Below are 19,744 nucleotides of genomic sequence, written 5' to 3'. Positions count from 1 at the left end.
TGTCGCGCGCCTACGGGTACCTTATTAGCCTCCCATTCTCACGGGCAACCAGGGCATGGTCAACCTCCGATATTCGCTCGTTCACTCCGGCAATGTAGGTCCTGGCTGCCGTCGTACCATGCCCTCTGTAGTAAAGATCAAAGACGCCATGTTTTCAGCCATTCATTATTCATGATACGGTTCCTATTAGCCAACGCCCATTATTCCAATCCATTATCAGATCCCCTCCATTCGCTCTATACGGAGTACAGCACTTCACCTCCACGCTTGCCACCGTCGCTCTTAGACTTGCGCGGTGGGGGTTCTGTCAATTACATGCACATCTTATCTTGGCTTGTGTGAAATCATCATCGACGTTAATCCGTTCATCAATGCCTTTATTAATCACTTGCAATTCCTGCTCAGCGCCAAACTGAGCTGGCCTGACTGTTGCACTACTCTGAGTATATCCCCAGGTAAGCATGGACCTTCTCAGCTAACAAATAACCCCACACGACGTACAATCACGGTAGGTCCCTTGCTGCATCCCACGCTCAAAGGACGACTCCAGGACATTTTTTATTTTATTTTTTGAGGGGTGATCTGTGTGTCTAGCGGAATGAGAAAAAAGTGCCCTCATCCCCCAGCCCACCACACTCCTAATTAACCTAAATCTTAACATTAAAGTCCTGTGTCGTGTGTGTGTAGGTACGTAGATGCATCAGCCAGGCTCCCGGGACTTTAGCCTGACCAAGCGCGTCAATTCAAACAATCCATTACCAATTCCCAAGCCAAACTTATTCTTTATATCTAGAAAGGGAAATATCTTTTGCCTTCTGTCGAATCAGCGACAACCCTGAATGCGGGAATAGCTCATACCGTTGCATCTTACCCTTGTCCCGTAACCGGCGTCTTCCTCCGACCCAGCGAACTTGGAAATACAGCATGCGCCGGGATAATTATCCTTGTCCACTTCCAGGTTACTTCAACCATCTTGCTCAATTATTGTCAGTGATATTCGCCGTGGCCCCATTGACACGCAGCACATATCGACACTCCCCGGACCCTGAACTGTAACTGTAACTGTTACCTAGTCTCTATACTATCAAGACATTCTTATTGGCCGCCTTGTCATCTTGTTTGAAGAATGAATTGACATCAACTCTTCCTCCAACCAATGGCGCTCTTGATCAGCCAACGTCGGAAAAGGATCTATCAAACCACAACTCAAGCAGCCTCAGACCATCATATGTTGCCGAAACCCTTTCCGAACGAATAATTACTGGCACGCTACAGTTCGTTCAGTGGCGGGGATACTAGGATAAAATAATCTGGGGGAGCCTGTCCTGTCACAGCATTCTCCTAATTCATCAGTACGGATACAGCGCCTGTCAAATTGCCAGAGCATGTCTCCCCGGACCGATTAGAAGACTTTAGCTTCCGTTTCATCCCTCGCCATGCTTTTGACCGAGACTACCTCGCTCCAGACAACAACAAATTTTGGTCTTGATCGTGAATGTTTAGCCGTCCGCCGTTTACGGAACTGGCTGATCCATCCGGACATACATCTCCATGAGAAAGAAAGTCTGAGACCAGATGCTCCGGGTGCCCTCCGAAAACTACAGGAACCAGTCGAAATTCCCGGGCTTCATCGCCGAACCACTGCAAATCGGCCATAGCCCGAGGATTAAGCACTGGCCACATTCATCATGAATCTGTTCCCTCATGAATTGCCCCCAACTTCCAGCTCACCATGACTTATGATACCCCCCTTCAGGCTTCAGCACCCCTCATTACCCTTGGGCCTTGGACTATCCAATCGTTCCGACATGTTCCGCGGCCTCCTCTTCCTTCCGATCATTACTTGACTCTCAAAGTTTTACCATTGCCAAAATTATTGTTAACCACCCTCGGTCTGCTCACGGTCAGGGTCTATCCCGCGGAGAAGCTCCCAGTGAACTTCGACATGCTTCGGGAGGTTTGGCCGCTCAGAAGCCCAGAACACATGATTTGATAAAGTATCATGCCATTTGTGTCTGTTTTCTTCCTCGCCGAAACACTTCGACTTGTGCTATTCTACTGCTTCCAACCCATGCATTATGACTGAAATTTCCCAATAATCTTTTGATACCATTAGTAGTAACACTTGGTCATTGCTTTTCGTAAGGGAAATCAAGGTCTCAAACGCCTTCATGTCCAATGCCGTATACTTTATTCTGTCTCAAATATATGCAATGATACCTGCAACAACGTTGAGCCCGCAACCCCAACCCCCAGAACGCCTTACCTACATAATACGATTACAAACAATCCCAAACTCGTACCTGCGCCTATACATACAATATGTCTGTGTCTAGCCGTGATCTTATAACACATCTCTTCCATTACAGCTCAGCATGCCCCTCCACATCTTGCCGCCCGCACCCAGAGATGCTTTGGTTCCCTCTCCAGTGATTCAGCAAACAAAAAAAAGACATAAAAATGGCAAGGCGACGGCTGCGAATGTCGAACACGTATAGATGCCTGAAGAAGCAACCCTCTCACCACATGGCAGCCTGATCGGCGTCGAAACGTGAAAGCTCGCGGCCAGCATCCTCAAGGTCCTTTTTAGCTTTCATGCGCATATAAAAGATGGGGCAATCTTTACTACTGCAGATAACCTCGCAGTGCATGCTGCCCTGACAGCGCTGACACTGGGTCCATAGTCGCCCGAAGCGCACCTCCAAGTCTGACACGCGATCTAGCGTCTTCTTGTAAAGCTCACCAACGCGAGGTGCGCAATTAGAGCACACCGCCCCCTGTGACTCTTCTTTCCCTGTCAGAGGTTTCTTGCAGCCCATGCATGTTTGTGTCTTCTTTGCAAACTTCATGAGACCTCCAACAGTGGGAGCTGCAACCGAGATGGTACGGGTATGATCTCCTGTAAGTAGAGAGCGCGCCTTGGTCTCACCGAGAATCGGCTCAAAGATACGGCCGAGTGGCTTAGCTAGTTGATTATCCAGGTAGTACCGCGTATCTATCGGCACGTTGTGCTCAAGCACGTAAATGGGGTCCTCCGACTTCTCGAAGTTTTTGGCGCCAGCTGGGCCTCGGACCATGACGTAGGCCACTCGGTCACCGAGTCCCGGTGCCGAGCCTGCATCTCGCTTCTTCATGCGTTGCGCCAGCTCGACGTGCGCCTGCTTTGCGGCATAATCGTCCTTTGTAAGGGCCTTTGTGATGACCAATTTCGACATGTCGACCTTATTCTGCAGCAGATCGGCAATCGTCTCTTTGACGTATCTAGAAAATATACCATTAGCATTCTGTTTTCTCCCCGCATTGCCTGATGAGGTCTAATAACCTCTAAGAAAGAAGGAAATACTGAAGCATCATTCGAGAAAGAACTTACTCTTGGGCACCTTGAACATCTTGGTCGATTAAGATCATTCGCAAGACTTTTTCAATGACCGTCTGGACCAACAAACAGTTGTCACGTCGCACCGTCTCAATACCCTTTGTGTCCATCTTGTCATACTTCTCTGGTTTAGTCCAGTATAGGCCAGCATATCGCTTCTTGTTGATCAGCAGATATGGGAAGTATACTTTTTCGAACTCGAGTTTGATGGGTTTGATGAATTTCTCCGAGACGTATTTCGAGGCTTCCTCACCAAGCTTCATAGCCTCCTGCAGGTCTTTGGTACCAAATTTAATCATGACGGAATCAGTATCACCATAAATGACCTGAGCGTCGTGAGAATATCCGTTTGCTATGTTGTAACGGTTTTCCACCTCTTCCTTGGTCTTCTCAATCATCTTTCGGCCAAAACTTGTTGTACTACTGGCAATTTCGAGACATGGGAGTTTGCCTGTTGTAGCACCAGTCAAACCGTACACACTGTTCGCGCTGACTTTCAGAGCCAGTTGTCGCCCATTCAACACAGCCTTCTTGAACGGATCTGTCTCAACCGCCAACTCACGCTTGGCCTGTTTACGGGCCGCGAGAAGTTCCTCAAGAATTTGTGCCAATAAGCCCTTGCGTTGCTTGGTTGTTACAAAAGTGTCTCCAGTCGGTGTGACAATGTAATCCTCGTCTTTCTGGAGATTCAAGGCTTCAATCGCCTTCTTACTGACCAGGGTAGTATAGCAAAGGTTATGAGCTTGCATGATACTGGGGTATAGAGAGGCGAAATCCAGCGTGGCGATTGGAACATCGTAGTAACCTCGGGTTGGCTCAATGACTGTAGCTCCTTCATATTGTTCATCAGAAGCCTCTGACTTGAGATTGGGAATTACAAGCTTCTGTTCTAGTGCTTTTCGGAACAACTGACTGATGAACTTGATTTGCTGACCTCGAGATAATAAGAAGTTGAATGGCACTCCTGTGACTCTTGCCATCTCAGTATAGTTTTCCACACAAGAGAGTTTATCCATTAGCCTTTGTGGGAGGTAGGCATCTTTCAGACAGTACAGCGCCAAACGTCTTCGAGACTCGGGTGTGCCGTTGAAAAGCTCTGTGATCATTGTATGGTGGACATCCTCCTTCTGCTCGCCAAGGAAATTGGCACACACAGAGTTCAGAGTGTAACTTCTGAGGTGATGATCACGCTGGATCAGTTGGAGAAGATCCAGTTGTAGTCGACCGTTGGTGTTTGTAGCTTTGGTATCTCGGTTGCCCATCTGTTTGCTGGAGAAATTCGTCTCCTTGGCTTTGGATTGCATGCTAGGAATTCGAGTCCAGTACTCGAAACCAGGTACCTTGAGATGTTTCGCTCGGTCTAGCAAATATGGGAAATCGAAGTTGGAAATATTGTAGCCGGTGATGATATCAGGGTCCGCGCGTATAAGGAACTTCTGCCAGTCACTCAGCATTTTCTCCTCCTTTTCGTACTCAAGAATCTGGGTTGCCACAATAGAGCTCGTCTCTTGCAAACAGAATACGTTTCTGACGAATGGCTTCTTTTCTCCATATTGTGTAACGATATTTGCAATCTGGATGACGGGATCGTGGTTTGCTTCCGGGAAAATACCCTTACGGCCGGCACACTCGATATCAAAAGACAGGATACGCAACGGTGCCATCTTTGACCATTCACCGACCGGTTCGTGTGCTATGAGGTCGAGGTAGCTAACTTCAGCTTCGATTTGACAGTTGGATTGGCGAACATGATCGGGGATGATTTTGTACGTCTTAGCGGGAGCTTCAACCCACGACATTCCTCGGACCTGGGCGGATATTAGATCATGTAGCCATAACATCGCTTTTCTCATACCTTGCAGTCAACCATGAAACGCAGTAGAAATTGCAGGTTGTCAAAAGTTTGAATTTCGCCATCGTTCCTCCACATGCCTTTCCAGTTTGCATTGCCACTTTGAATCGTTGTTCGGACTTTGTTGATGAATTTGGGATCTGTCACGGTAACTTTCAGGTAGGGTTTCGATTGGTTCCCTTGAAATCCGTAAATGTTCTCTCTCATAGCAAAGGCGACTGAGTGGATGGTCGGCTGATGTTGAGCGACCTGAGTCTCTAAGTATGCCTTGAAAGCTGCACAGTCTTGTGGTTGGAAGTTGACAGGTGCGGGAACATATAGATAATGCTTGAAGTCGGTTACATGCAGCATGACTGAGTTTCCTGCTTCATTGACACCAAACAGCTTGACGGTGGCCCGCCCACCATGTAATGTACCCTCCTCGGCTTCAATAGACTGGAAGCAGAGGCTGTCACGCTCCGGCACGAAGTCAACTACAGGCGGTCTATCCCATGCCTGATCCTTCTCGGTGTTGTTACGTTTGCGGTCCGACAAGTCCTGGCTGAGCTTTTCGAGGACTTCTGATTCAAATGCACTCTTGGGCTGAGTGGATGTCATTTTGGATCGACGGTCATGCTGAGAGCTGGGAGTCCGGGCGGCAGCAGGTGATGACGGTATCGCATCTACTTTGCGCTTCTTCGTTGAGGAGGGAGACGATGTGATGTTCTGGCGAGTGTGGCTCTCGCCCAGAACTCGTTTCTGAGGAAGAACTGCACTGGCCATGGTGAATGAGGCTGGCGAATGCGAAACACGAAAAAAGAACAAGTCGACGTCGGAAGAGAAAAAGACAAGAAAACTGCTATGCAATCACGTATTCATCCACGGAAAGGAGAGTGAAGAGTGTTTGACAACGTCTTTGGTGGATTATAATTGTTGACACTAAACCGTTGGAGGGGAGACTCTAACAGGTGAGATTTCTGATGGGTTTGACGACACGACTTTAATTGATAGCAACCGCGTAGCGCGACTCGTGTTAGTCGTGACGTGACTGACCCCACTTACTCGCCATGATCACGTGAACAGGCGTCATATATCCTTCTGAGACATGGGGAAAACCTACCTACCCTAGGCCATTGATAAGTGAGATTAATTGTATAGGGCTTTCTAGATCCCTTACATGGAGAGTCTATATATGATGCGATGTGTTGCATTCAAAAACCCTCTGCACGCATAGCATCGTAGAAGTCATTGATATGCTGGACTCTTCTGTGGTCGCTAGCTGCCTCACTATTCCATTACGACTGTGAAGAGTCCCAGGATGTATGCACCTAGAACTGGCGAACTGGCGAACTCGCCAGTTTACCCCCAAGTAGGATTAAATACGCTAACATATAAAGTGCGACTGCTGCACAGGTTTCCTGCGGAAACGGGCGCTCATAACACAGAGTTTAGGTCCCAGAAAAACGATACAAGACTAGCAGAACTAGAAGTTTTCGACCATAGATCGTCTACTAAAGGAGTGATTGTCAAGATCAACCGCGGTCAGCGGCTATTGGTAGCACGATGATCTGTTCCGAACTACCGCTTAATCGTACTGGGTCAACTTATGGCGAAAGTGAAGGAGTAGTTACAAGGCCTTGTATATTCATATTTTGAGTAATGGCTGCGAAAGCGCTTCCACACAGGCGAGGCAGATTGAGTCATGCTGAAATGCATATCTCTCGGAGACTTGGCAGCTTCTTAGGTAAGTATCCCTTACAATAGTATTTCTGACCGCAAACGGCCCCTGGCCGTGCACAAATGAAAACCCCATGCAAGGACTGATGTCGTACTTGAAGTTCCTGGCAAGGGCTGCCCTACCAAATTCAACTACAAAGATGACTGCCGAACACATCTTGAAGGGTATCACATGATACTAATACCTCGACGTGACAGTTGTCTTGAGACTTTCATGGCATCTATTCTTCCTGTCAGTTCATGGTTTGCTCTAACATGGGCTGACAGCAGGCTGCAAAACTAGGGGAAGAACACATTCAGACATCCATTCTATAAGCATCCGTACTCCGTCTCGGGAGATCAGTTAAGCCATGCATAAAAAAAATTCATCATCTCACCCAAAATGGGCTAAAAAGGATCAAGCATCGAAAGAACTTACCCATTCAGACAAAGGGGGGCTGACAGCATGTTTTAGAGAAGTCATCTTCATGGAACCAGGACTATACGTCTGAGAATCTTTGTATAGACGGCGAGGAAGAACCTATATTCACAAAGCAGCAACAAGAGGGAAGTATTATAGCATTTATAGCACCGTGAAGCTACCAGGCATATCATTTCCTTTGGTCACAAAATCGCTGACTTGCGGGGTATCGCGTGACATTGTGCGATGTTGGTTGGGCCTGCATACAGCCAAGAGCTGCAGTATCATGTAATAGTATCGCTGACCCCATGTCTCATATCCATGTACAAGTGTAGTGTGTTGGGCAAATGCATGATACTATGCCAACGGCAACAGCCTGCAGGAATGCACAACTGGCTGATGGTGGTCAGTAAGTCACATTCACACCACTTATTCCGAGAGTTGCCGGTAAGATCCTGGTATCACGCGCAAGCGCACGGTGATGCTGGATAAATCATTTCTTCATTAATCGACATAAAGAAAGCAAGAGGTAGCATTCCCCAACATCCTTATAGTGTTTCCAGTGAAAGAGCATGATCTAACTGCTATGTCCAATGGTGTCGAGTCTTGCAATGAATAAAATTGCTTATTAACGTGCAGGCTGCTTTCTAAAGCTGCGCGCACTCTTTAACCTGATGCGATTTTGTTGGGTCTCTGTCGACCCAGCCTCTATTCATTATCAACTTATGAAGAACTCTTGGGCTCCTTAAGATGCTCAAAAGATCCCCAATCGCACCAATCGTTGATGGGCTGTTCAAGGTTAGCCACATTGTCATCTTGAATAGTAGTGATGAGAAACTTACTAGGCAATTGAGATACTTGCACCAATCACAGGTGTCGTGATACTTGTAAAAGTTGTTCAGGAGAACAATGAAAACGACAATGATCATGACGAGGAAGGCAGCTCGAACCAGCCACCAAGCCCACCAGAGTGGCTTGCGCCCCTTGAAGAAACCGACAGGGTTCTTGAAAAAGTGAGGGGGCGTCTCGCCAGTCTGAGGAGAAACGGCTGCGTACGACAGCTCTTGGCCCATCCGCCGTCGCAGTGAGTTGGGCGAGTGCAGGACACAGACGCCAAGAGAGAGTCCCATAAGAAAACCGCCAATATGGACAAAGTTGTCCAAGCCGGGAAGAAGTCCCAAGACAAATGCGATGACCATATCAAGAATGATGAAAAGAAGGTCCTTGACGGGGTTGCGTCTGTCCTTCCATGAGTACAGAAGATCGAGGAGGACCAAGGCAATAATGCCAAAAAGGGCACCGGAGGCACCCACAGATGGCTGTCCTGGCGGCGCATAATTTCCACCCATGATGTTCCCGAAAATCCCAGCACTCATGTAAACGAGTAAAAACCGCACTGGCCCAATGGCCATCTCCATCTCTTTCGCAATGGTAAGCTGCAGAAGAAGGTTGAAAATGATGTGAATGAGACCGGCGTGCATGAAAATTGAGGTGATGAATCGGTACCACTGGTTGGGTTCGGGACTCTGGTTGATATCGCCATTGAACTTAGGATCTGGCACGTCACCCCCGAAACCGCAGACCACATGAAGAGGGCAGAAACTGTCGTCCCTGGTAGCATTGGGACAAAGTAGACCAGGTAGAACGGCGTCCTTCGCATTCTTGTCCACACTTTGAATACCCTTCACGTTGCGCATACAGGGGGCATAACGGGCGCCCATGTTGATCAGTAAGCCGGGAGATGGGCCGATAAATACGTTGAATTGCGGTTTGATCGCAATGGGAGTTCCTGTTAACACGCCTGTGAACGAGTCAGTTGACAGTTTTCCTCCAGGATCAATCTTCACATCTTACCCATTCTTGCTATTTCGGCGATAAAAACGGCGATTTGGACAACAGAAAAGATATAGACAACCCAGGGAATCCTCTTCTTGTTAGAGCCAATCATACCCAATTCGCCCAAGCGAACCTTGCCCTTCTTGCCCTTCTTCTTAGACCGTCCAGGGGCGTCATAGATATGATCATTCATCTCGGGGTCGTCATTTTTGGCGGTCCGATCTTGAAGGGGAATGTCTTCCTGGCCGTAAGGTCGCGCAGCGGCAGCCCCTCCAGCATAGCTTGTATCTTGATAGAAGCCTTGTTGGCCAATGTCAGCCGTACTGGAGCTGGGAGTCGGTCCGGTGTTCGAGTTTGCCGGGTACACATGATCGTCAAAGACGGTGTCGAAAGGAGACTGACCAGTTTGGCCAGGCTGATTATGGCTTGGGCTCTGACCAGAAGGGCTAGCATAAGTGCCCGCAGGAGGATATTGTATATCGTTAGGCGAGTATGGTGTTTGCTTGGTCGGGACAATATGCGCGGCAGTATCGGCAGGATAGATCGAGGTGTCGGGAGCATAGTGTGAGTTGTACGAGTTAGGCTCATATGGTGGTGCTGGTGTAGAATGCGGCGAAGGGGTTTCGTGATTCTGATAGTAGGGAGAAGCGTTGGGGCCGGCCCCATAAGGAGCCTGCTGACTTCCACCGCTGTAGTAGTCGTGTGAAGCCATAGTTGACAAAAGCAAGAGATTCTCGAGTAACGGGGACGAGGTTACGTAGGCAGTTGATGGGAGTAAGCCGCCAAGCGGCAAAGAAAGGGGATACAACTGCGACAAGCTGTTTCAGAGGGTCGGGACGGCGTCACAGATCAAGAATCGGTATTTTGAAACTCGGCGAATGATCCTTGCCCTGATCTTTATTGACAACAATGCGTGGGTGTATGTCAAATTGACTTTGTCGTTTCCAAAGTGAAAGATGTTGAACCAGAAAATGTATCCCTCGTGCTAGGTCAAGCTTAGGTGGCTGGTCAGAATCCAAAGTCCTAAACTTCAGCTCAACGGGTTAGGTAGGCTTGAGCGGGTTGTTTCAAGGGTCGCCAGGGACGAAGAGACTGGTCTGGATTGCGTGGAAGCTCTCTTTTGATTGGACGACTGCCTTACGCGTGGAAGCTGTGGGCCCAGTGAGTAGCCTGTTCTATTTACGTCGTCGTAAAAAATGGCTAAACGAGTGAAGCAAAAGAGTGAAGATGGGAGCATCGAAAAAAAACAGGAGAGGAAATACTTGGGAATACAACAAATATGCAGCTTGACTATTTAGGTATCATTATTCTGAGGCAGCCTTCAGCTTAGGTAACAAGAGAATAAGGGCATATTTGTTCTATTCTCGCTGACTTGTGCCCATGACGAAACAACTCACAGCCGAGTGACGTACAAGCCGGGGCTGTGCTGACAGCTGTAAGCCATGGATCCCTGCAACCAAAGGTCGATCACTGGGAAGAAGGGTTTTTGGGTGGTGCCGTGCGGTTAAGCCATTGAGCCTCACTCTGATTAATGGATGTTTAAGCGCCACAGCTGCTTAATTTAGAACAGTAACCTCTATTCATGGCTGTTTTTGTGGTGGTGGCTAATGTGAGTATTTGTTGATACCTACTCACTTATGGATCACAAGAACACTTGTAATCATGAAGTACTGGGAATGCTGATGTTTTATTACATGTTACGAGCTGTCAACTTCGATTATTCCGGTATCTGCAAAGGTAAACCCCGATTTAACTCAGTAACTTCCGGACTGGTAAGAAAGACACCACGGCATCTCTTATTTATAAGTAACACTACAGCCCGTCAGCATAAACACTTATTCAGGGACAGTAGTGTAGTACAAACTCATGGATTACAATTTACTACCTACCTGTATTCTGGCTTTCCATATCGCAGGCACATGGATACTAGGCCTAGTTGACGCATTTTCATTGTCTCAACCACACCACCAATGCATTTATGGTGAAATACTTGCCTTCCAGCCCGTGGCTGACACTACAGCGCAACGGACCACAGCCACTGCTAAAGCTGACGAGTCTTCCCGTATTCCTTGTACGCAGTGGAGCTCGTTGATGGCGTGTGCCCATATCGATCAGTTGTACGGGTTCCGATGAGATCTTTTGCAGTAGACAACAATTTACGCGTTGCGCCTCGTCCTATTCCACGCCAAGCTCCGGGAGAGAGAGATCCCTTGTGCAAGAAGTACAGCTCCCAGCTTGATGCATACCAGGAAATCCACCCCAACCCTCACATCTGATGGCATAACGAATCACTCCGGTGGGATGATCTCAACGCCAAGACCATTGACAAGCAAAAGGTTCCAACCTTCGCCCCCCTCCCTTCTGTGTTGGGGGACCAGGACACGACAACGCTCGATTTGTCAACAGTAGACACGACGGGTCTGGTATGGATGATGCAAGCAACACTTCAATATCGCAGCAGCCAGCCTGCATTGACTGAAAACTTCTTGACAACACCTTGCACTGTGAATTGCTGAATGCCCATGTAGTACTCCGGTCACTGGCCCGATATGCTCCTGTTGAGTGGCTGATGAGTTGGGTAGATGAGATAAGATCGTGATTATACAAACTGTTGTATCGTACATGACATGAGCTGCCCTATACACGTTGTCCTAGCCCTCTTCATTGCTCATTACAGTCGTATTGCCCTGGCGGCCCTTCGCCTTTTCCGTTAATAGTGGTACAGTTCGGTCTTGTGCATGTCGCATTTTGTCGACAATGGGTATGCGACCAGATGATCCCCTCCAGTGTTGTTTGGACATCTATGCTGTCTCTCCTCCGTTGAGACAATGTTATTTCTTCCCGATCGATGAAGCGTCGTCCGTTGTGGTCTCGTCATCTTGTTTCTTGACACCCTTTCCCCAATTTCCACTCCAGACATCAGCGACTTGCTCCATAATGATATCGCCAATACCCTTGCCCTCTTCCATCTTTTGTTGATGCTCTTTCGCACGCTGCTCTCGCCAATTCTTCTCCTCGCCTCCCATCCATACATCGTTGAGTGCCTTGGCCACACCTGTCTTCTCCTCTTCGCTTTGTGGATTTTGTTGGCCTGATCTAGCTTTGAGTGCCGCCTCGCGCTCTCGGTGCTCACGTAGTAGTCGTTGGGTGCGCTGAGCGCCTTCGGGGAGTTCGGTTCCGAATATGGAGCCCACACGGTTGCCAAACCGTGAGTAGATTGACGAGCCCGTATACTCGTAGGCGAGCTGGTTTGTGGCAAGAGAGAAGGCACTGGCGAGGACGAAGAATCGAAGATCTATCTTTCGTGGTGGGAGTAGCATGGCGAGAGGCGCAATAACTGCGCCAGCAATGGCAGAGTTGTGAATAAATTCATTACGCTCGGGCAACGGAGGTTGCGCTTGGGGCTGATGCTGCGACATTGCGATGTTGGTAGTGGTCATATAGCAGTGTCGGCTCGACTATCGCTTTAGCAGCACGATCGCAAACTGAGTTTGCGTGGGTTGGGAGAATTGAAGATGCGAAAATCCGCCACCAACTTTTTCTCGCAGTTCTGGTTGGTCGCCTTGTCACGGCTATGGGAACTTGGCTTACCAGCCAATCCTGGTGAGAAATCAGGTCCCTTCAACCTCCTCGTCATTGTAGGGTAGTCACACTACAGCAAAGTACCATTCGAGGGCAAATAGCCTTGCCATTTTTTTTGTTTTTGATTCTGGTAACAGTAATACAGAGAAAACCAAGTTCTTAGTTTGGCGACTTGTCTGTTTTAGAGTTTTATGATATTGCCTCTGTCGCGCCTTTGTCAGTCTAATTGGCGTTTGATGTTGCTGGAACCTTTTGATCCAATAGCTGTTAAGATTTCTAGCTTATGACCAGGATATTGTCAATCAACATCCATTACTACCCCATCACTTTTCAATACATAGATATAATAAAATGCATGACTTGCCTGTTCATACAAGGCACGGGCAAGATATGCAGAATGTGTGTTCACTGTGTTAAGACCATGTGAAATTCAATTGCTTTCGGGTTCGTTACGCCCTCCCACAACACGGCGAGAACTGCACAGCTAAGCTGCATGATCATGGCTACTGCCGGAACACTCTATTGCCGTCTTGAGAAGGCATTGAAAGATAGAGTAAGGTAATCGGTCCGTGGGTCGAATCACGGGTTTCCCCTTATGGACGTCGTTGAGTTCCGCTGACAATTTCCGGTAATTCGTGTCATAACAGCCCTCAGATCATATCATCGGTCACTGATGAGGAGTTGCCCGACATGCTAGAGTAATATATGTCACGAAGCAAGAGAATAATCAGATACATCATAAAGTTATAAGTACCCAATGATATTCAGATCATATGTCAATCTCGTCGGTCGTCGTCGAACGCCTTCTTAGCGTTAGGCCTAACGATTAAGAGTCCGAGAGGGATCACATCGCAAACATGGCTTCTTTGGGACAGAATGCAGATAACTTCCCGAGTAATTCTTCAGCTCAGTGATCAACAACATCATCTGTCCGCCAATAACCGAGGTAAGGGATGCATTGTTGCCAGCGGCAGACTTCGACGACACTAGACCATCAAAGTCTCACCAAGACTCCTGAAAACCAAGCCACCGGTGCTCACTAGCTACATGTGAGAACTCAATGGTCCGAACTGCCGCCCCCAGCCGTGCCGTGTTTACTAACTCCACCTTGACTACCGGCATCAGATCCTGCCGAGCAAGCCTAAGGGACAGCAATCTGGCCACATGGCTAAAACCTTAAGAATATGTGGTGATAGAAATCATCACATCAGGCTCTTAATAAAAGGATGTACCGGGCCGATGGGCGCATGCTACTTCAAGGTTCCATACCTGGACAAGCCCTTACACAGCACTTCTCGACAGGAGAAGTCCCGATAGGCAATCTGATTGAGATGCATGGCCATTATTATGGCAGACCTCGATGTAAAGAACAGCCCCAGTGACTCCAGTGCCACCAACGTAAAGAGCAATCCAATAGAAACCAAGGTATTGTAACAGCCTTGCCGGGTCTTCACCCAGTGTCAGGTGGGCTTGACAAACGTCACGGAGCTAGGTGGGCAGCTGATACCCTGTACAGTCAAACATAATAGGGACTAGCTGTTGGAGCATAGGGTTCGCTCAAACGAAACATATAAGTATGAATTGAGACATCACGGTAATTGATAAATTCATGTGACGGCGCAAGACGGTAGCGGCTTGGAGGAGGTTACTATGCTACCCGTTTCTTAACTAATGAACCACCCTTATTTCTTAGATGTGAAATAACGCGAGGGACCGGCGCATTTTAGACAGCTTGTACTGTAAAGATTAGCTTTCCGTGGTTATAACCTATGGAAAATGAGGCTTGATAAGCTCCATGCTAGTGGACAAAGTTTCCTATATATGTTCCTGTACCTGTGAGCATTTTCAGCTCATGAACATATAGTCTCTCGGCTGATCCTATTTCGATTACAAGCACTTGACTGTAGTACCTTACCAACACTTGCAACAAGTGCCTTCCGCTGGAATTCAAATACGCACCACAGACCACTCAAACATCAGAGAACCAGAGGTTCAGAGGGTTGCGATCACCTACTCATATGCTCGCTGCTACGGGAACCCAATGCCATTGGTAAAATTACGGAGCAGTTCCTCAATAGTATATCCAATAGTACTAAAATCATTGGTGTTACATCTTCAAACCGTTTGTGTGCGTATTTACTTGTAGGTATTGCAACAAATTTACAAGAATCGACATACTTTCTGTCAGACGCACTGTTTGCTTTACCCGAGGATAACCTAGTATAGAAACCAGGCCACTTGACTATGGGTATAGGAATAATGGATTATGAAATGCATTGTGTCATATATTGGCGGGCGCCAACTCCCGCGTAAACTCTCTCCCCGTCTAGCAGAATAGTTGCGATCTCTAGTGATGAACGGAAGTTCCGAACTACCGGGGTGGTAGTAAAACTATATCCTTTGATCGGACTTTCCCCCTCCAATATCAGCTACTACTCGTTTAGCCGACCGCTCGACGTTTATTGAGGCTGGGAACAAGACTCACGATTGACTCGCGTTCTTAGTCGATTCAGCCCTGGTTTCATATCTCCAATAGCTCGTGGCGTTTAGAAGGACTAACTTGGTAGGTCAGTGCCACGCCTCCATACAGCCATGCAACTTTTCCCCTTCCTTCTTTTTTTTCTTTGACTAAATCTACCTTGAAATAGACTAGCTATCTATGCCGTAAGAATACAGACCGTTGTACAATGCACGTGGCGGATACATCTCTGAGCTATTTTAGACTTTGTTGAGATGAGATTAAAGGCGCGTGGTAATCCCGGCTGCCGAGGTCACGGACTCAACTGCCAGATGAGGTTACATTGCCGATTCATTTTGAATCAATGTCTTGCTCGCATTCTCTACCGTTGTTAGCCTAGGGCGATGCTCTGTGGTTCTCTCGGCTGGTTGTCGTATCAGTGACTGATATTATGCGTCCACAGGCTTGATTTAAACCCTTGTCAGCGTTGGTATACAATTTGTGAACTTTAAAATGTGTTGGCTCAGCAGTGAAAAGATAAACAAGAATGTTACCGAGACATGAGTCAGGAGGCCGCAGCAGTTGAGCTTGGACTTGGTCTTCATGCTCGACTGAGAATGGAGTTCACGCAGACAGGTGCTATGTTATATCCACATTGACCGCCGAAGGGCCCAAGACGTTGACGCATGACTTAGGCAACTGTCTTAACATCTCATTCACTGACACGAGCGCTTCTGGAAACAGAGGTTCCTGTGGGCCTCTTGGCGAGCCATCCAATGGTATTGTATAGGGAGATGGCTTCTATTTGTCATCGCCGTACACCGTACCTAGTGGTTCAAAAAAACAACCCGCATGAGTTTCAGTGACAGATGCCGTGACAGCCCTTGCTTAGCCCACCAATCGGCCGTTTGTCCAATTCGGAGCCGACGCATACGGGAGATGGCACGGCCAGAGATGTAATCAGGGCTGGCTGATGGCTTGTGGAATGTCGAAACGCACTGTAACGCAACACAACGCAAAGCATCCAATCCGGGGAGGACTGGTTCTTGGCAATCCCAATGTTACAGCTGACAATGCCATGCATGGATCTCCATAGAGCAAAGGTGCTTCAATATCAGGACAAGTACGTACTCATTTGTCAACCTGAGATGATTAGTCATTTACCGACACAAGACTACCTCTAATATTGGGTAAAGTATTTTTTTCAATAGTAGTTGGCAGTTGGCAGTTGCTCAACAAGGGAACGAGGCTGGGAAAATGAAACAGCAGAGCGTCCGATATTGTTACGTTCCGGGGATGTTTGAGAATCCCTGGAGGATAACGTTATACGCCAGTTTGATGGTTGGATACAAATGGAACGATCAGCGGACCAATAACACAATCAACAAATTGTGTTAATATGGAGAGACCGGCATGGAGATCTGACTCGAATAGGAGAAAAAATTGTCCACAACCATTACGAGCAAGACTTGGAGAGAAGTAGCTTGAGAGGCCAGGATGAGATAAAGCCTGGCACCGGGAGACGCCGTCGGCGGCCAATGTGGCCGAAATGTGATCTTCACGAGCTACTGTGCGGTCGACGTGCCCGGTGTGGAGAGCCGAGCCGAGTATCAGGGGCACAATTAGGAACCATGACTAGCATGGGTATGGGCTGATGCTCATGGACAGGCACAGGGCAAGGCCATACCGGCAGAAATGGGTTGCAATGTTGCTGTTCCATGAGGACAACCTAGCCTAGGTCAACGGACCGGGCCCCGTGCCGTAAAGCATGTTGGCTGAGAGTGTTGCGACATCTTAATGATCCCATAAGGCTGAAGATGGTAACAAATAGATTGATTGATACCAAAAGACGATAAAAACATCATCAGGCTCTTTCCCTGAAGCCCTCAATCCTCGACCTCGAACACTGTGCTCTCTGTCTCAGAACGTCGACATCGAATCGCTCAACCTATTCTACCCCGCCTCAACAAGCCAGAATTACTCGTAAAATGAGACTAAAATTAAGACAAGTAATGATAGGTGTCTGACAAATTGTACCGTCCCACCGGGAAGTTTCTCCTAGGGGAGCCTCGGGGGGGAAAATTACATGAGACTGGCTTACACCAAAATCCACCGATCTACCACCAAATCCAGTCTCGTGTTTTATTTCCCCCCTAGGGAAGCCCAAGAGAGCTAGGTTTATCTCTTGGCAGAATTTAGCATTGTCGACTAATTACGGAGTAGTCTAAAAGCACTGATACCTTCAGCGGAAGTTGCCGCCCGCCTGGCTGGATACAGTACGGAGTACGGGGTATGTGTTGCAATTGCAAGACGCCTGTACATAATGAGACGCTGAACCTCCGGCGGTAGCTATTGGCCACGGTAGTGAGATTTACGAATACTCAACAATCAGTGCAAGCGCTGCAAGGGATCTCAGACTAATACGGACGATGAGACAGTCTAGTCTTCAACTACGCCGCATGATGGGATAGCCAAGAAAGTCCCCTCCCAAGTAATGGCTGAAAATCTCATACTGCACAGCGGGTGTATTTTGCAGACCAAAAGGGTACGTAGCCCAGCCTGATGATATGGGGTACCAACCCGAAGGAGAGGCTATCGAGATCTAGATTCTCGAGATTAGACGAGTACACAATAGTACAAGCTGGAGTATTGTTATGAAGGCTCCTAAGCGCCATACCAGATTGGTATGCAGATACCTTAAGAACTGAGACAGGCTGGCACCCATTCTGAAAGCATCCATCAATCAGTATCACTATCTGTATCCGTAATTCCCTTACGTATCCATAAACGTTTCTTGTCTTAGAACGTTCCCGATGTGGAGGGGTATCTAAGAGTCGGGTTGTCCATGTGTAGAGGCTAGAGATCTAGAGAGGGAGAGGGCACCTAGGCTACCTAGGGCACCCAGAAACAGTCGGTGGCTGATGACAAGGAGCTCCACCAACGATAACGAGAAAGTGAAACATGTTCTCGAATTGCAGAACTGTACTTTGCTGTGCTGTCATTTTTGCTTTTTCCTCTCGCAGAACCAATGTGCTATAAATCCCATAGTCTACATGAAAATCACTTGCCAGCGAGCGGCCAAGCCTGGGAACCCCACTAAACATCGGCCAAGTCAGCCACCTCACGGGCTGTTGAACGGGTTCAACGGAAAGAGGCCGGCAATAAGCTGGAGACCTTGGAGTACAGGAGGCACTGTCTGAAAAGGAGTTCAGGGAGTCTTTGTATCGTGCCCACAGCGGACATGCATCGGAGATATTACATGTTGTGATGCCAAGATCAAACATCTTCCCTAGTGCTACAGCGCTGACCCAACTCGCTGGGCCCCCAAACACACACAGCTGGGAGGATCACATCAGTATCAACGCCAACATGAATGCTTGCTCGATCAAGGAACACCCATGATGGACATGGGAAAGAAACAAAATGTCAGATGCCCTTGTCCCCCACCGCCACCGCGCTAAGTGCGCCCCTAACAGCCCTGCAACTGCAGAGTACAGAGCGTCAATCCATCTTAGGACGGCTTAGCTATCCTTGTGCGACCAACAACAGGAACGCACAAGCGCCCCCCTGTCAAATGTCAAATCCCTATTGGGCGAACAAGTCTCGTTCCAACGAAGAAGCAAGCTCTGGGGCGCCAAAAGCATGCACTAGAGCGGCGCTGGGGAGGGGAGGGCCCGAGGCTCATGATGGGACGGGCCCGGGCCTGCCCCCGGTCGTCCCATAGGCCAAGTCTAATCAGCTATCCATGTCCTGGAGTTGCTCAAAGGAGACAGGCACAGGCACAAACTAACAGGACTCGCGGCTGCATGTTCATAGTCTAACTATGTACTCACCCTCTCTCAATGTCGCACTCATCTCGGGGAGTATGTCGATGTACCACCACCACAAGTTCCGTCCATGGATCTTCACCACCCAATCCACTCACTATCACGGATTCTCAACTGGAAATGGTCAAAACTCCCATAAGCACCACTTATGTGCACTTCGGTACATTACCTCTCTCCAACACCCTGGCGCCTGTGGCAATGCCTTGGAAAACAATACCCGCACCTCTCTCTACACAAGTAGTCTAGTCACTCACAGTGGTACCTCCATGTCCTCAACAATGCGTTTTGCAGCGGCTGTCTCGCCTGTCCTGCAACGGCTTGATCTTAGCGATGGTTACACAGAGCGTGCTACTCCTAGTTTGGCAGAGCCCGCCGTACCAGAGCAGATGATAATATGGGTAATGCCTAGAATAAACCCACCGGCGATCCGTAGCCCGTCTCTGTTTCGACTCGTGCAGTCAGTCAGTCAGTCAGTGTCTTTTGTCTCACGAGGGAACCCTGGACTTCTTGTCCCATCCAATGCTCCGCCAGACTCCCATGGATCTGCTCTCGAGCACATGGCCCCAGGCCCTTTGTCTCTATCCCCGGAAGTGAAACCGATGGCCTCAGCCTCTTTTCCCTTCTCCTGGCTAGGAGTGGCGGTGATATCGGTATGAGCCCCATCTATGCCTGTTAATGAATGCTTGATCTGCCCCTG

The 19,744-nt window shown here is 48.3% G+C and overlaps 3 protein-coding genes across 3 annotated transcripts; all 3 read right to left on the bottom strand.

Annotated features, from left to right (window-relative positions):
• Nucleotides 1-2,519: 2,519 nt before the first annotated feature.
• Nucleotides 2,520-5,990, bottom strand: FPRO_04420 (putative DNA-directed DNA polymerase III; the record flags this gene model as incomplete). Its single annotated transcript, XM_031229929.1, has 3 exons — nucleotides 2,520-3,261; nucleotides 3,371-5,184; nucleotides 5,232-5,990. The coding sequence occupies 3 exons, from the start codon at nucleotides 5,988-5,990 to the stop codon at nucleotides 2,520-2,522; spliced, it is 3,315 nt and encodes a 1,104-aa protein (XP_031080116.1).
• A 2,077-nt stretch (nucleotides 5,991-8,067) lies between these two features.
• On the bottom strand, nucleotides 8,068-9,892 carry FPRO_04419 (uncharacterized protein; the record flags this gene model as incomplete). Its single annotated transcript, XM_031229926.1, has 3 exons — nucleotides 8,068-8,133; nucleotides 8,187-9,145; nucleotides 9,199-9,892. The coding sequence occupies 3 exons, from the start codon at nucleotides 9,890-9,892 to the stop codon at nucleotides 8,068-8,070; spliced, it is 1,719 nt and encodes a 572-aa protein (XP_031080115.1).
• A 2,119-nt stretch (nucleotides 9,893-12,011) lies between these two features.
• Nucleotides 12,012-12,599, bottom strand: FPRO_04418 (uncharacterized protein; the record flags this gene model as incomplete). Its single annotated transcript, XM_031229925.1, has 1 exon — nucleotides 12,012-12,599. The coding sequence occupies one exon, from the start codon at nucleotides 12,597-12,599 to the stop codon at nucleotides 12,012-12,014; it is 588 nt and encodes a 195-aa protein (XP_031080114.1).
• Nucleotides 12,600-19,744: the final 7,145 nt, after the last annotated feature.

This window comes from Fusarium proliferatum (assembly GCF_900067095.1).
Source record: "Fusarium proliferatum ET1 genome assembly, contig: FPRO_scaffold004, whole genome shotgun sequence".
NCBI classification, from domain to species: domain Eukaryota; kingdom Fungi; phylum Ascomycota; class Sordariomycetes; order Hypocreales; family Nectriaceae; genus Fusarium; species Fusarium proliferatum.
This window is presented reverse-complemented; position numbering and strand designations above follow the sequence as displayed.